We start from the raw sequence: 17,191 nt of genomic DNA, 5'->3' as shown, positions 1-17,191 counted from the left end.
TACCATATGGAATGACTGTGGCAAAAATCCAGGGCAGACATGATTTGTCTGAAGAATTTCCTGGCCTCTTTAGGTGTTAACCTGCCTTTCTTCACCAAGTAGTCAAACAGCTCGCCACCGGACACGTGTTCTAGCACAAGGTACCTGAGAGAGGGAGACAGGGAAATACATACAGATGAAAGAACACACATTGAAAATGAAGACCTCACTTGCAGGGACAGGGACAACCACCCGTACCCTCCTCAGAGCCGTCTGAAGGGGCCTTGAAGATACAGAGAAAGCTCCTGACCTCAGAGGCCTGTAAGAACTGCAGCAACATGGGAATAAACAGACCCCTTACAGCTGTTCTACACAGACAAAAACACCCGAGATCAGTGATCTGATCTCCCCCACAGACGCACCGCGTTGACAGTGTGTCACCTGTAAGCCGTCCCCACAGTCGGGGACTGAAGCATGTCAACTACAATATACGTGAAGGGTTCTGATATAGTATACACTCTGCCCTCCGGTGGGAGGCATGAGAGGGATGATAACGTCGCTTTACATGTGGAAGAATTCTTCGACAAAGGCATTTAGGAGCTTCTGAACCCCGCTATGGTTGTCATTCCTTTCTTCTTTTACCTCCCTCAAACATGCCTACACACCCGATGCTGTTAAAGGAGCAGACTGCTGGTTTTCTGCTGCCTGCTTTGACATTTTTACAGCCAGTCGTCAGGTGGGCAGCGCTTGGAGGGGTCTGCTCTGGGACTCCAAGGGGGACAGAGAGGCGATTAATCTCTAGTGGCCCAGACCTTAGAGCTTCATCTGTGGGCTGAGAGCCAGCGGTGCCCTAACCCTGCTCCAGACCGGCCTGCTCGTATATATCCTCCATCTCCACCAGGATAAATTGAAACTCAGACAGGCGGTGAACTCTCTTTCTCTCTTGCTGTGGACACGTACATGCATTTTTAGATTAAGCTAAACAATCCTCAAAGCCAACAATGATGGTGAAACCTGTTCCTGAGCACGTTTAGAGCTTGACCCACATGGTCAGGATATCTCAGCATATTGCTGCACCGAAAGCGATTTTTTAAATCTCTTTCTTGGAAGTACTCCAACTTTATGGAAGTGCAATACTACATCATTGGAGTACCAATTAAAACTTAACTGCTATAGACTTTGCTCTCGCTTTATTTTCTTCCAATGTTAATGATGCCCTGTTAATACGTTATAACATCAATACATTTTTCAGCAATGCAGGGATGCAGTGAATGGACTTTGAGCAGTTTTTTCAGCTCAGCAAATACAAATAGGTTCTTGTAAAGCCTTTGTCTTGCATATGTTTATATTCATCCTATTCAACACTAACAGCAGAAACCGGAAAGAAAACAGCTCATAGCAACACTATTACAAAGACACTCTACTTCTATGTGTTATGATCTCCTTTGCCATTTTTTTTTTAATTCTCAAAAGCATAATTTATATCAACATCATGATGTGATCATTCATTCATTTCGGGCAATAAAATATCCATAAATAAAATGAAAAAAAATATTGGTGGGCTATGTATCAAACTTCTTCCACTTCTTCCTCACCTCTCGTACACACACACACACACACACACACACACACACACACACACACACACACACACACACACACACACACACACACACACACACACAGACCGTTTTAAACAGCTTGTGGTTGGAATCTGTGCCGGCAGCATAATAAATCTTCAAAGCTCCGGGACCGCGAGCTCAAAAAGCACGCACAGTGTCTCCCACTTTCAAGTGGAGCTACCCAAGTCAGAATCCAAACAATGGCTCGTTCCAAACTTGCATCATTGATGTGAGGAGTGCGGAGTGTACTTGAGCCTGTGGTGATTCAATCGCGGAGCAATTTGTCTTCCCCAGACTCGACTGGTGACCGACTGTCAAAAGTGACGATGCAACGGGCCCGAAATGTGATTTTAATAATCCAATTATGCGACGAATCACAACATTCTGCTATTCCCATCGTCTTAGAGGATGACATGTACAGTACCGCATGTCCAATCCCGTCTGGCCCGTGAGCTCAAGATGAGAACTAATTGAATTTAGTTGACAAACAGCCCTCTGTGGATCAAGAGGGCGACTGTAAGCTACTGATGGGCTTGTCGCTCACCGCTATTACAGTTGGCTAATAGATTGATGTGTGTGCCCGCATGTGGATGTGTGTGCGGACTAATGCGGCCGCCGCCTCCATGGCTAATGTCCCTTAATGCAGTGGTGTTGCCTCTGATAAGCGTGTCATGGTGTTTACATTACGGAGACTTCCTCTCCCCCTATTAGCGCTCCCCTAGCGCGCGTGACCAAATTAAATGCGTCATGCCAATGCTAATGGAGCGTCCGCCCCTCCGAGGCTGTGATTGTTGCCCTCCAATCACAACACACCAATCTCCGCCAACAAAAAAAAAAAACGACGTGGGTCCTGTCATCCTAAAAGAGCGCTTGACGATGATCACATTAGTGAAAGTTGTCAAACAAACAATGATTTTATGTGCAGAGGATTTAGGATTTTAGTGTTATTTAACATGACTCACAAAAGGATGATACTTACAAGTATTTTTTATTTTCGTAGACATCATGTAGCTTTAAAACGTGCGGGTGTTCTATGAGCTTCAGGATAGCTATTTCTCGCTCCACCTGTATGAGAGAGAGAGGAAGAGGTGGGGAAAGAGAAGGAGAAAAAAGAGATTTGATTAGTGTGACATCAACACATTTAGGTTCGTAAAAACACTCGAGGACCGATTGTCCTACTCCAACCTTTCACACTACAACGTCCGCCAGTCGCCAAAACTGAAGTACCAGGGAGACAAATCATCTGACCCAAAAACAGCCCGTGACGAGGTCGTGCCAACCGTTTGTGAGATCACCTGCGAAGGTCGCCGTCGGAGAGACAAATCTGTGCTAACGTTTCACACAACCAGTCTCAGGACCGAAAGGGAATAAAGAAAAACCAGTGAAAAGGAGCCGACCGGCACTTTCCTCTGACAGAGAGGACGGAGATAAGGGTTTTTCGCCCCACACTTTGGTTGGCATCCCGGCCAGACAGCGCTGCTATCTCAGGTGCAAAATGAAGTTTGCTTCAAACGCTGAAGGCAAACAGGTTGCGTTTGTCTTATCTTCCAAAAAAAAAGAAAAAAAAAAAAGAAAGAAAGTGTCCTCTTTCCCCTCGCTCGCAAAAAAAAAACAAGTCTAAGCTGAACACTTTGCAGTCACATTTCATAGTCTGGTAGTTTTGCTTGAAGTGAACATAAATCGGCTTGGTTTGATAAGAAACATGAAGAGGAATAACCTGTCAGAGCCAGACATCCCACATTTGAACATTTCTGTCCACTGAATAGCGGCCTGCGGGTGAATCGGGGTCAAAGTGTCCACTCAGGTACGTCAACGTCTCCCAGAGGGAGTTTCTTGGCCCTGCAGTCAGTTTAATACAGCGTCCGTATGCAGGATATGAAAACAAAAAGTGTCCAGAGCAAGCAGACGGCTGAGTCCACACAAGTTTCTGAGTTTAGGATTTCTTTTTTTTCGCTTACAGAGCTGCTGAGAGACATGCACGGTGTACCGCAGGACTGGGGGGGGTTGAACTGGATTCCACCAAAAAATTGAGCAGATCAGTTTGGATTTGTGTCAGCATCTCTGGAGAGCTGCAGTCAGCGTGTACAGCTGCCACGGAAAATCAGCATGGAACACACTTCCACAGAAGCCGCCGCTAATCTCCCGCCGCCTCCCGTGCTGCTTCTCCTGCCCCGCTTCGTGCTTATCTGCTCAACCTTCCCCTCCACCTTCCTCGTCCATCCTCCCCTCCGCCCGTCCCCGTGTCCGGCGTTGACGGTGACGGTGACGGAGACGAAGGGACAGCGGCGTTCCTGTGATTCTCAATCTCATCAAAGTCAATTTCGCTTCCCGTCACTTGCAATGTGACAGCCTTTCACGCCGCTTTAATGTCACACTCATCACCGCCTAACTTTTATGAACACTCATGTGGAATGAAGTCAGAGCTCCGAGCTGCCAGCTAACTCGCTTTTTTCGCTAAACTCCCACAAAGCTGTGTGCTTGACCAGGCGTAAAATCAGGTTCTTCCCCCCCCATAATTATGCTCTCACGTTGTTTTTTCATTCCCAAACAGCTTGTATTTCTAATTACTGTCTGCTCAGGTACTGTGCCCTATCTTGACACACTTTTGATGATGATTTTCTGCCCAAATAGCAGCGTCTCCATCTCCTCTCAGAGAACCACAAAGCGGTGCAACCGGTGTCGAAGCTGCAGCCGAGGAAAAAGTAGTCACAGGAACTTTCAGACGAGCGCGCCGCTCGTCTAGAAAAGGGAAACGTGGGAAACGTGTAATTAGCATTGGCACAAAGTATTAGTGGGAGCAACGGCCACGCTAATCAGGGCTAATCCAGAGACTAATGAGCGCTATCACCGTGCCACTTCCTCACCTGAGGCTGAGGTGCGTTGTTAAGAATGAGCCCGCGGTGGCCGGGGCTAGCTTCGCTGGCAGCGGGGGCTCCCTGCAGAGAGACTAATGCTACCCAGGACTCGGGGAGAGATGAGCTGTCGAAATGCTACAGAGCCAGCAGCTGGCTTCCTAAGCTTCCTCTAAGCGCCTCCTTTCGGTTAATTGAAATAAGAGAAATGAGGCTTAATGTGGAGACTTAACTGTACAACTGCCTGCTTATTGCAAGATTAGCTGTTGATTAACACCCCCGATGTAAATCTGCGCAGCGACCCTTTGCTCTTTCCTCGCGTTAAATTGTACAGTTTCATTGAGTCGCCTATATGGTTATCAATCAGAAGAAACGCTTTTACACGCGCTTCCTTTTGCAGGTGAGACACACACACAGCGGCTAACTGTTTGCTCGCTCCATATCAAAGCCTCAGACACCTCCATGGCTTCCCGGTGGTAGCCTACAAATGCCAGGTGGTCATCTTCTTTCCTGGCTCCTGCACATGGCTCCACACTCTCTCATTAAGGTTCACATCTGTGAGTGTGGACAGCTCCCTCCGTAACTTCATGGCACTTCATTAAGCCTTTATCAGCAGGCGCTTGGACACAAACACACACATACAAACACACACACACACACACACACACACACACACAAGCATATGGACAGATGGACAGGTGGTCAGATCCACACACACCTTCTCTTCTCATCTTGTGCTCTTTTGTGTTCAATATATTGCCAATTTGTTTTTTTTGTTTTTTCAAAAATCAAGTTACAAGAGGAAGCAAAGGCAGAAAAATCAGAAACTACAGCGCCACTTTCTTCACAACGTCATTCAATTTTGTTGTTTGAAAGCACGCCTGATGTGATTTATTACCTGTAATTATGGTGTCATTTGCAAGTGCAGATGGTGTTTTATAATAGAAAAGAGAAACTACGCATGAAAGGGGGACTACACAGACAAAAACAGGCAACGCAGCCACCGGTGCTCCCGCGTGTCACTTCAAATTCAAAGGACGGGAGCCGGTTTAGCAAAGTTCTATCAGCTCGCTATTGATTCTGTAAATTACAGCCCTGAGATCTGAATGGCTGAATGGACGAGCAAACAAATGAGTGGCGACATCGATAGTTTCATCGCCGCGGCTAAGAGTCCGCTGATTGAGGACAGGGTATCGCAGACAGCCGGGGCCACAACAAAGACACCAGAGAGATTAGATTCATGTCACACATGTCAGAACAGAGGAGCCATCCCCCCAAAAAACATCTCAGAGGGGGGAAAAATATTGGATCACAGGCTCTGTCATCTCTCACTCTCCACTTATTGCATCTCACTCGCTTTCTCTCTCATGCACACAGAAGGAAAACACAGACATTTCTGTCACCTCCCGCAGGCGAGCGGGTGAACGGTCCCTTGATACTGAGATCTGAGGATCAAAGTCAACAGGGCAGCCATGTGTGGCGGATAAAAAAAAAACGCGGGTGGCTATGCTAACGCGGGAGCTACGATGCATGCAAGAGCTGCTGGATGGAGAGAAAAACAAAAGAGAGACAGGAGGATGAAGCAGGCGCCATGTAATTCTCTGCAATGGAGAAGACTAAGAGAAAAAACGGTAGACGAGACAGACAGAAAGAGAGCGCGGTGGCAGTTGCCAGCTCCCCCCCCCCTCGAGTGTTGCAGCCTCTTTTGTTGCTAATTAACACAACACAGGAAAGGGATAACCTTTTTAGCAGCGGCACACTCCAAGCAGCCCACAGGGAGCGAAATGATAACAGGTAAGGCAACGAGGTGAGGAGCTAATCAAGGACAAACGACCTACATGGCTTTGATTCATCCGACAGGCAAAATATCAGCAAATAACAGTTGGCAACGATATTTCAGAAGCTTTTCATAAAGTGTGAATTTCTGAAATATATGGTTAGTAAAGTTTTTTCTCAACAGAAGACAATTTAACACCTTCTTTAACTTTTAATACATTAACCTGAGGGATTCTCCTAACGTTTTCTTCCTCCCGAACCATTTTCTTAGAATCACAAACCAGGGAAATCATCACACCTCATCAACTTTATTACAGAAACGAGAACTCCTCACAATTTATGATATTACTGTTTTTTTTTTTTTTCTTCAAATATGAGTTTTCATGAAGAAAATAAAATCTCACGGGTCATTCGTGACCAACCAGAAATATACTTTTACTTCTAATGTGCAGGCCAATGTTCCATCAAATGTACTGGTAAACTACAGGAACTCTCTTTTACTGAAAACTTTATATGATTAACTTTCATGATGTTAATCTAAGACACTTCTTTTCTACATCTCATTGCTTTGATTTGAAGTCAAATAATAACAATAACTGATGTGAATATTGCATGGAGGAGGGTGCCGTAGATAAACCATATAACATATGGGTGAAGGAGAAATAAGGTGGATGGGGTAACGGCCGGAGAGAATGAGACGTGGGTCCAACTGTCAGGGAGCAGAAGGGGAGGAGACAGCACAGCCTGGCTACTGGCACGCAGACAAACCCAGTCGGCCCGCCGTCCATTCATACTGGTGGACACATCGGCGCAGGATGCAAAGCAGCAACCTCCATCCATCCATCCATCCATCCATCCATCCATCCATCCATCCATATGTCGGTCAGTGAGCCAGTAGGGCAGAATCTGTGTTTCCTGCCAGGAGCAGAGGGCGGCCAAGCTGCTGTGCAAACTGTGCATGCATGTTTGTGTATACGTGCTTAGGCATACATGCAGATTCTACAGCGTTTACTGCTTGTAGAGTGCTGTATGTCGTCGTAAACAGGGGGAAAGGTTTCAAGGGCAAACACACAGACTCTACCTGTTATCCCCCCCCCCGGCCCCGAGATGTTTGCTCATGTGTCCTTCCTCCACTCGGTGTGCATGGCCGCTTCCCTTCAAGATGATATTAACATGCCTTCCTAAGAGAAGCTGCTTATCCAAGAATTGGTTGAGAATTTGAGGGAAGAGGCTCAGGGCGATGGATTGAACAGTATTTGGAGAGGGAGCGCGGTAGCTGCGTTATCTCCCACCGCTGAACCGCTCCCACGGAGAGCAAAACAAAAAATAAAATCATATTTGTACAATTCTATTCCAGTCAAAGTCATTGAACTGGGGGAAAAAAAAGAGAAAATTCTCCCTCTTCCTTTCATCCTTCTCTGTTTATTGCTTTCCCCCTCCACCCTGCGGACCTCACAAATACACAGTCAGCGCAGCAGGTTTTTCTGATAATCACTGTATCAGTCATCCTTTGTGAAGAGGAGGCGAATTCCCTACACGGGGGAGATTGATCAATGCCAGAGACATGTAAATCGATCTGGACATAGTCTCTACTAGCTCACTATTCCTTATCCTTTATCCGTCTCCCGCCCTTTCAAATCTTCCTCATTACTCCATCCCACCCAAGCCCAATTTAACCACTCATCTTCCTCGCCCCCTCCCTCCTATATTTCATTTATTCTCTGTTTTCTCTCATTCTGTCCTCCTAATCATGTCTATGATGTGTGCCTGTGCTGCTTACAGATCAATCAGGCCTGCCACTTAACACCCATGGCAAGAAGCATCATTTCACACTAACAGACGTGTCCCTGGATAACCTTGGTCATAATAGAGTCTAACGGCAGAGGTCCTCCACGCCGGGGTCAAAGGGTATAATCACCAGCATCTTCAGACACACAGCGTGGTGGGGTGGACGGTCTGTGTGACTGTGTGTGTGTAGCAGTATGTGAATGGCTGCGCACGTCTATGTGCAAAAGCCACGAGTGATTTATCAGTGACGGACAGGCAGTGGATCTACTTGGCAGCCATGTTTACGTGTTGGCCGTCTGAAGCGTCTTTTTATGTCAAATCGTCCCTCCCGTCACTCACTCCTTAAGCAAGGCACATTTTATACGCGAGCAGTGCAAGGTGACCTTGGGTTGTGAAATGTGGATTAATGAACTGGTTTTTTTCAGTCGACTAGAGAGAAAAGCGCTGAACTGAATATAACGATTACACGTGAAGGTCACCTATTTCAGTTATAAAAAGTGTAAATCTAATCACCTACAGTCGCCTATATTTGCATGCGAGGTAGGTAGATGGAAGTGCGGCACGTGAAAATCAAATTGGATCACTGGAGGAATTTGTATTAAATGCCATCTGCTGCCTTATCTGGCAGAAAGTAGATTTTCCTTTTTTTTGCTGCTGATGTAAATTTGGATGAAACATTGAGATGACTGACATGTAAAGTGGACAAAAATAATAAGATTATTTAAATGAAGACTGAATGATCAGAATAGGAGAAAGGGGACCTGAATTTAAGGCACAAAACCAGCAAACCTAAGTAAACTAGTGCTGGTTTTGGAGAATAAGTAAAGTTATGTGAAAACCTAAACAAAGAAAGTGAGTCATGAAGACTTTTTAGTGCAATAGTTCATGCAGACAGTGCTAATTAGCAAACAACGATTCTCCCACTCAAGTAATTACCTCCACGTATGCATACACGGCCTATTCACTGACACGTGAGCCTGGTCAATAGTTAGCCGAGAGGAGGAGTCGATGCCGGACGGACAGCAGGTCAGGAGGTCCGACTGGTCAGCTGAACTAACCCAGGTTAGTTTCAAACTGTTAAATGAGTTTAGAAATAGCTCCAATAATGTAATTATTTTCTTTTAGTTCGCACTTGCTAATTAGGTGTTACACTGAGCGAGAGTTCCTGACACATAAAAGGCGAACTCTTGTGCCCTGATTGTACATGGATGCTAATTTAATGGCAAAGCAAGTATGCAGTGCCTGAATGTATTTACATGCATGTGTTTGTGATTTCTGGGCATGAACAGTGTGTGAGCGAGGGAGAAAAGGAGGGAGAGAGTGTGTGTTGGCACAACAGAGTCATTAGTAAACAATCCCCACGGGGATTTAGATGAAGGAGCTGATGAAGTTAAAAATGTCTCGCTTTAGATGTTCAACACATTGGCGGCAAAAAAAAAAGCTCGACGAAACAACAGGACCTGTCCCAAACTCATTAACACGGCCGAGTCTGAGCTAATTTCCCTGTTTATTTACAACAGCTAAAAGTGGCTCATTTATGCCTGGCTCACAAATCAATGTAGCCCGTGTGCCTAATGTTCCAGCCTTGTGCAAGCTAGTTAACAGCATAATGGAGAGATACGGTACTGTGTTTAATACAGGAGGGTTACATTACTCATACAACACCACTCTTGTTTCTGTGAATACATGCACAGCCTTAACCATTTTATTAGTATTCACCCCGCTAGTGGTAAAATGAATCGGTGTAACGGTAAGAGTTGGCGGTGCTCTTTGCTTGTCCACCGGCTGTGATTCACCTCACAACCCTGCCTGTCTGATGTGAGACTATTCCAGACCTGCAGTGAGAGGACAGACAGGACCTTAAGGGAGTGTGTGTGTGTGTCTGTTGACTCTGAGCAACGAGATAATGGTCATGGAGCCGCCATTCATAGTGTCTTTTAAGGTAGACACACACACACACACACACACACACACACACACACACACACACACACACACACACACACACACACACACACACACACACACACACACACAAGCATGCACACATATACAGTATGCAGTTCCAATGATGATGGTATATGAAAAGACATATCCAAGCAGTGCTGTTGCCAGTGAGAAGACAGTTGTCACAATCATGTGACATACTTCACTGTCCATCAGTAATACTATTGCACAGCTCTGGTACACATACTACACACACACACACACACACACTGTGCTGTTTTCTACAATTACACAAAACTGAACCAACAAATCTACAGGACACAGGCCGACATAAAGTGGAATAAAATCACCCACAAGCACATAATAGGCAACATTTTGAGATGCAGGGCGCTTGGAAAGTTTGTGTGTTTGAATGGAAGCAACATGATATAAAAACAGTAAAAACGGAGCATGGTTCTCCTCTCAAGGGAACATGATGTAACTATTCAATTATCCCTCCCTACTCATTATCAAACAAGATGGATAAAAGATGATCACAACACCCAGTGGCTGATAAAAAAAAACACAAAAATACACTTCAGTGGCTCTGCGGGTAATATAAAGAGGAGAGAAGTCCCAGTGCAAAACAAAGAAAAAAACAGACATGAAAAAAACAGACAACTTAACTTTGAAGGGGAACTTTGCTGATCCCCCCATGAAAGCGTCACTCCACTTAAGGGTAAAAGAACTGGATAAAAAAAAAGTGTCCTTTGCTCACGAAGAAAAAGAAAAAAGCGACACCAAAGCAACACCAAATAAAAAAAGCAAACAAAGCATTCTCGTCTAACCGACAGCAGCGGCTCCTGCCTTTGAAGAGGGGAAACAAATGCCATCGGTTCAGACATCCGTCTGTCTCCTGTCGAGCTCGATGGGGGATCCCGCAACATCTTGTGTTCTGCCATCCTCCATTTCATTATTTTGTCTGCACTCCATCTCGGTTTTTTATCCCGATAAGGCATGTGAGAGGTAAGAAAATCAGACAAACAACAACCCTGCGTGTGTTTGATGAGCTTCGTCACCGCAGCGAGCAGCGGCGCTAATGCTTTTACTCGTCGCTCTCCTGGATGCGTTAGATCCCGAACAAGTAGGCAGAACGGTGTAAAACTCGATGTTTGGTGTCTTCAGTCATTGGTATTTAGCAGGAAGCGTAATGTGACAACAGGTGGGGCTGCAAGCTGACATTTCCTCCCGATCCCCAAACAATCTTTGTGTCCTGTAGGTAAAATCTATTCCCCATTTCCTGGTTTCAGCAGGGCCTCATTGAGACTCAATAAAGACCGGCTCTGCATTGATTTGGGAGCTGTGATTGGGAATCAAATTAGGAAACAGAATGCTGAGTGACCTTCATATTGACTGATTAGAGAGAAAGGGCTTTGTAAGGCCTTACAGGTTTGGGGAGATCCATATTATTTTGTAGATTCCTACAGAATATATGAGGGAGAATGCTTGGGCATTCTGTACTGAACCCTAGGAAACAAAATATTTGAATAAAAACATACTTCAACAGGTAAAAAAGTGTCAAATAAGCAGCAAACGTACAGCAGAGAAACTCTACAGTCTTTCTGTGCAGTCAGCCCGTTGAGATCAAACCGTGTGCTAAGCTCTGGCTTCTGGCTTCAGCGCCGTGATGGATCAACGCACGGGGGCCACAACATATGAAAGCCATTTATTTTAAGGAGTGTCTGCGTGGTCTCAGCACACAAAGACACACACACACACACACAAACACACACAAACAAGTTTGCACACGGCATGAAGTTAAACGTGTGCGTGTCGGAGAGCTTTTCTATACCCAACCCACTCACGGCACAACAGAGATGGGGGAGAATGGACGATCCATAATCATTAGGACGGGAAGAGAAGAGATGGCGGAGGAAGAAAGCCACAGTGCTGTCAGTGAGGTGTCGGGATAACAAGATTAGACCTTGTATGATTCATCTGTGGCCATGGCATTCTGCTCCTCACCCGCCCACCAGCATCCCACCCAGTCTGTTGCTGTGTTCAACCTTTATACGTTGCTTTTCTCTGCCTTTTTTAGTCCTAAATCATTAGTTTAGATGCTGGTACAATGCACCATTCTGTCATCCCCAATGAAGATGCCACAGATGTGCACAGTGTGAAGATAACACTGCTTTAGTTCCATAGAAAAGGCACATTTTCCTCATTCGTGGACAGAAAACGACATCCAATCAGCACTGAGCTTGTAAATTAATTAGAGAAAAGCATTCATCCTTTTTCACTTTTCCTTATATGTCAACCATCTCAGGTTCTAGCGGCGGCGCCGCCCGGTTTGTTCACAGCTCGTCTTACGGGGCGTACCCACCAAACGCGATGAACGTGATTGAATCGCGCGACAAATGAAATCGCGTCGCGCTATACGCTCCAGTTTTGACGCCGGTCCAATATGCCAAAAAACGCCTCATCGCGGCATCGCGGCATCGCGTCATCGCGTCGCGCGACGAGCCCGCCCAAACAACAACATTTCTTCCGCCATTTCATTCTCTCGTTGATCATGGCTGAGATAACCACCATCGCTGCACTGTATCTACTCTGGAGAAGTTCCCAGCTTCGTCTGCGGGCTAGGCGCCGACGTCGGTTCTGGGTGCATGCTACCCTACGGAGGCGGCGTGAGCTCGGCGAGTTCCACCGTCTCCTGCAGGAGCCGGCAAAAAGCGAGGGAACACCAGGACGTCCGTACGTCAGCACGTCGGTGACGATCTCAACGCTGATAGGCTGTCGCGGCGCGTCTTCACGCGAATTCGCCGCAAAAGTTCAATTATTTCAACTCAAGCGATGGCGCGATGAAGCGATGGCGCGATGAAGCGATGAAGCGATTTTTCGCGTCCATCGCGTCCATCGCGCCGCGCTATCGCGTCCATCGCGTCGCCCGGCGCGATGAAGCGTCTAATCGCGTCTTTGCATTGACTTTACATGTAATCTTGTCGCGCGATGAAGTTTCATCGCGTTTGGTGGGTACGCCCCGTTACATGTGGCGTCCTTAGCGTCTTCAATTATTTGCTTCAGGGGGGGCAATTATACTGCTGACTTCCAAACTCGCTCGCACACATTTTTTTATCATCTGAAATGTTATGAGTGACATCAAGGACAGTCAGCAAAACCACAAGTAACCTCGCCTCGCTAAAAAGAAAGAAATCCATCCATCCAAAGTGTTTCTAACTTCATGTTCATCCCTTCTAACCCTCCCTACACACACACACACACACACACACACACACACACACACACTCTTCCCTCTATCTCCCTTCATCCTCCTCTCCCTCTCTGTCTCTGGGCTTGGGGACAGTAGAGTGACTTTGAAGTCGTGCCGCTTCAGGAGGAGAGACAGTCACTCTGGCTAATTAGTTGTCCTTATCCCAACAGCAGCAGCTCGCTGGCTCAGAGGGAGAAACAGAGCAGGCATCAACAGCAGCTACCAACTGCTGCATGCTAAAGATACCCTCCCCTCTGCTAGTTGTTAGCGCTAGCGGCTAGCGACAATTTAACTCACCCCGAGACTAAACTGGGGATTAGCGAAGTTTGCTCCGCTCAGCATAATGATAGGTAATACAGTATGAAATATGGGAGAGAAAATCACCCCGCTCTCGGGGAAATCTTGTCAGACCATAGTTGACTGCAGTGGCGAGATTCGACTCCATTTTTCCCCACCGTGTCGTCATCAATAACACCATCGGTTTCACAGTAGCTGCTTGGAAGCATCGCAATAACAGACTTATGGTTTTCCGATGCACGAGGGAACTACACTTCGCTCTACAAGAAGAAATATAATGGAACAAAAAACAGAAAAGCACTGAAAGGGACTAAATGAACCTGCTTTATTAGCAGGACTGGCTTTCTTTGGGCCCAGATTTGTAATCTTCTTCATTTTTAAAGTGAAGAACCCAAAAGAACAATTGTTTTTGTTCCAGTAGCAACATTCTGGTATTGTATCGCTTCTAGAATGAACTTTTTTTTTTTTATACATCCTACGCAGCTCTGCTTAACGGGCTTTCTAAAAACGTATCTGGCGTGTGACTCAGGTTTTATTTCCCAGAATTCTCACGACACTAGCAATTATGGAGTTGTCACGTCGTCATGCGAATATGAATCAAGTTTATTTCTGTATTCTGGTCTCGAGAGCGCGCCAGCTTTTGGCAAGAGGTGTGAAAAAAAGAGAATTCTTCTTATGTGAATCTACTGTACAAATTATTAATCGTGATTCCAACCTCACTGTTTCTTTGTGATCATACGGCACGGCAGCGCCCTTATCTGGGAATGTGACATTGATAGTTCAAGAACACACACACACACGCACACGCACACGCACACACACACACACACACACACACACACACACACACAGGTGACAGGATATATGAGTAGAGACGTGGTGTACCTACTAAGGCGTCTGTGTTATCTGTTCTCAGCGGGGTTTCTCTCAGTACGTCCATCTCTCTCTCTCCTGAGTCTTGCCCTCTTTTGCCCTCCCTCTCTCTCTCTCTCTCTCTCAAGTCCACAGCCCCATGGTATAGAGACATGGTAGCGGGCGAGAGAGAGGGAGGGAGGGAGGCCGGCCTGAGTCTCAGAAACATAAACCACTCCCTGGAGTAACACACACACACACTGGGATTCTCTTTGTATGGGATCGCCATGCTCCATTCCGTCTGACACGCTGTCATATGTACACATACTGTGTATTCTCTTTCTGTCCGTTCCTCTCTCATCATTTGAAACGTGACGGGCAGCCACTTCCCATCAGGCTAACTCTCATCGTTAGCTTTTCTGCTTGGAAAAAACACACACACACACAATGGGCTACACTATAGTCAAGGCTCTTTCCCTGGTAACAAACTGACATAAAGTTCAGAGATGAATTCATTACCCGAGACAAGTCAATGTCTTTTCTGGTCCGGCCTGTGGGGGCCGTGGATTTAAGAGTTCAACATTTAGTTATACAAAGTTCAGCACGCGGCGCAGTGGAGGGATGACTCCGCCGCAGATATTCTGAGACAATTAATTCAACCCTGTCTCGTCATCTCCAAAGACCCCTGACTCCCAAGGCCAGTCGAGGGAAGGACAGACGTAGAGGGATGACGTGCGTCACGGAGGATATGCGTGTGTGTGTGTGTGGGTGTATGACACATGTACACACATTGGCAGGAGCTGTGTATGCGTGCATCGGTGCGTAACCACATGCATATGTGTGTCGTTAGCGCTGTTGCACACACACATGCGCGCACACACACACACACACACACACACACACACACACACACACACACACACACACACACACACACACACACACACACACACACACACACACACACACACACACACACACACACACACACACACACACACACCTGTCCAGGAGAGTCAGATTCTCCCCTAATGGCACCATGGGGACCCGGGACATTAGCATATTAAAAGGTGACATTTCACAGTCTGAGTCTTGCAGTAGAGTGCAGCCCGATCACTCTGACAGCCTGACAGCCAGGCGGACGGGCCGGGGAGCACAGCCGACACACCAGACAGCGGAGTGCAACACAATGGGACCGCGAGAAAAGTGGCTGGATTTCAGAAAACACCTGTCCGGCCGCTGCAGGGGACCAATGTCATGTTTAGTGTGTGCTGGAAACCAGGTGGGAACGTTACAGGTGACCTCGCCAACGTGGCGGTCCAACAGCTCATGCCTCATAATTAATTATACATCGGCGTCAAGTACATTGACACAGAGGCTTTGAGGCTTCACGCTGCTTTATAACAGAGGCCAATGACTAAATATGTTAATTAACTCATAGAAATGCTGACACAAAAAAAAAAACGCATGTTAAAAACTAGTGCATTTTACCTGTGTTTTTAAAATAGAGATCATGTCCATGCAAGCATTGATCATTGAACGCATGCATGTTTGGCATCCGTGCACAAAACTTACAAGACAAACATTAAAAGCGTCTCTTTCAGAGGAACTCAGTTGCTCCTGGCTGAATTGAACCAACCCTACTGGCACATACATGAGCACACACACACACACACACACACACGCCAGGGGCCAGCAGTTGAGAGAAGAGTGACAATGGCTGAGTTCAGTAATTGGCTCTAAAATGAAGCTTCAGCAAAAGCCTTGGTCCTGTCGGAAACCTGTCAGTGTTTGGCATCTGTTACTATCATTTCCCTCCGCAGGACAGCAGCAATGTGAAACACCTGGGTTGGGATATTTCTTTCCACTACATTCCTCTCCGCTGTCACATGTTACAACGGTTCCACCAACCACCGCTACGACTAATAATACTTCTGTCAGTGCTGAGGGGACCGAAATGACCAGCCTTCGCCTCGTGGAAATATTAGACTGCATGTCGAGGCGAATGCGAAATAGGAAGGAGAGCAAAAAGAGCAAGGAGTGAGGGAAAGTCGGGGAGAGACACTGACGCAGCGAGGAGCTGATTAATAGCCGTCTGTTTATCAAACTGCAATATTCACGCACAGAGAGCTTTTCATCTGAGGTGTAATGATGCCACCGCAGAAGTGATTCAAAGCGGAAGGATTTTTTTTTTTTCCATTTGCAGACCCGCACTGTGAAGCAAACCCATCCGCTCTCTGTTTTCCAGCTCATGAGCAAAACAATTACAGTGGGAGCTGGCTCTCTGCGTTGTATTTCAAGTTGTAGCATCTTGTTGTCCTCTATCTTGGCTATTTCTTTAAAACTATTCCATCAACATGAGGGCCTATTTTGCGGCGAGTCTGATTAGAGCGGCCCAGCAGGAGCCATGGGACGTAATAAGAAACACAAAAAAATGCCCCCTGTATCCTTCAAAATGAGGCTGCGTGGGTTAAAGCAACACTATAAATCGGAGTGTTTCACCAAGATGGTTTTGAAGCATTTTGGAGTTCGGGTAAAGTAATTATAGTGGCAGAAGCCTGCTTTATTGTTACCCTGAAGGTTTCTTGAAGGCTCTGACTGCTGGCACGGGAGCTAAACAGCTTACCGACTCAAAATCAGCTCAAAAGACACACTGTCACTAACTCAGCCAGGGATTCCACTCCTCACAAGGTTTATTATGAGATAAATCCCTCATAGGCCAAACGTTTTTTTGCAAGATCAGTCATTGATTCAAGTCAAAATTGGAAACCCACTCAAGCAGTCCACTCTTTCTAATTTGGTTATTTTTAAAATGCTAACAAGCATTC

General features: G+C 46.2%; 1 protein-coding gene across 3 annotated transcripts in view; it reads right to left on the bottom strand.

The window, feature by feature from the left end:
• LOC311018172 (serine/threonine-protein kinase BRSK2) overlaps positions 1-17,191 on the bottom strand; it is a 145,277-nt gene that overhangs the window by 40,350 nt on the left and 87,736 nt on the right. For all 3 annotated transcript variants that reach the window (XM_084016993.1, XM_084016995.1, XM_084016994.1), the window contains exons 3-4: positions 2,581-2,666; positions 4-144 (exon numbers count right to left, since the gene is read on the bottom strand). In XM_084016993.1, the coding sequence (XP_083873119.1) occupies positions 4-144; positions 2,581-2,666 (227 nt within the window). The remainder of the gene's footprint in view (positions 1-3; positions 145-2,580; positions 2,667-17,191) is intronic.

The sequence above is a fragment of the Eutrigla gurnardus genome, assembly GCF_963514095.1.
Source record: "Eutrigla gurnardus genome assembly, chromosome: 9".
Taxonomy (NCBI): domain Eukaryota; kingdom Metazoa; phylum Chordata; class Actinopteri; order Perciformes; family Triglidae; genus Eutrigla; species Eutrigla gurnardus.
Note: the sequence above shows the minus strand (reverse complement) of the source record. Positions and strands in the feature narration are given on the sequence as shown.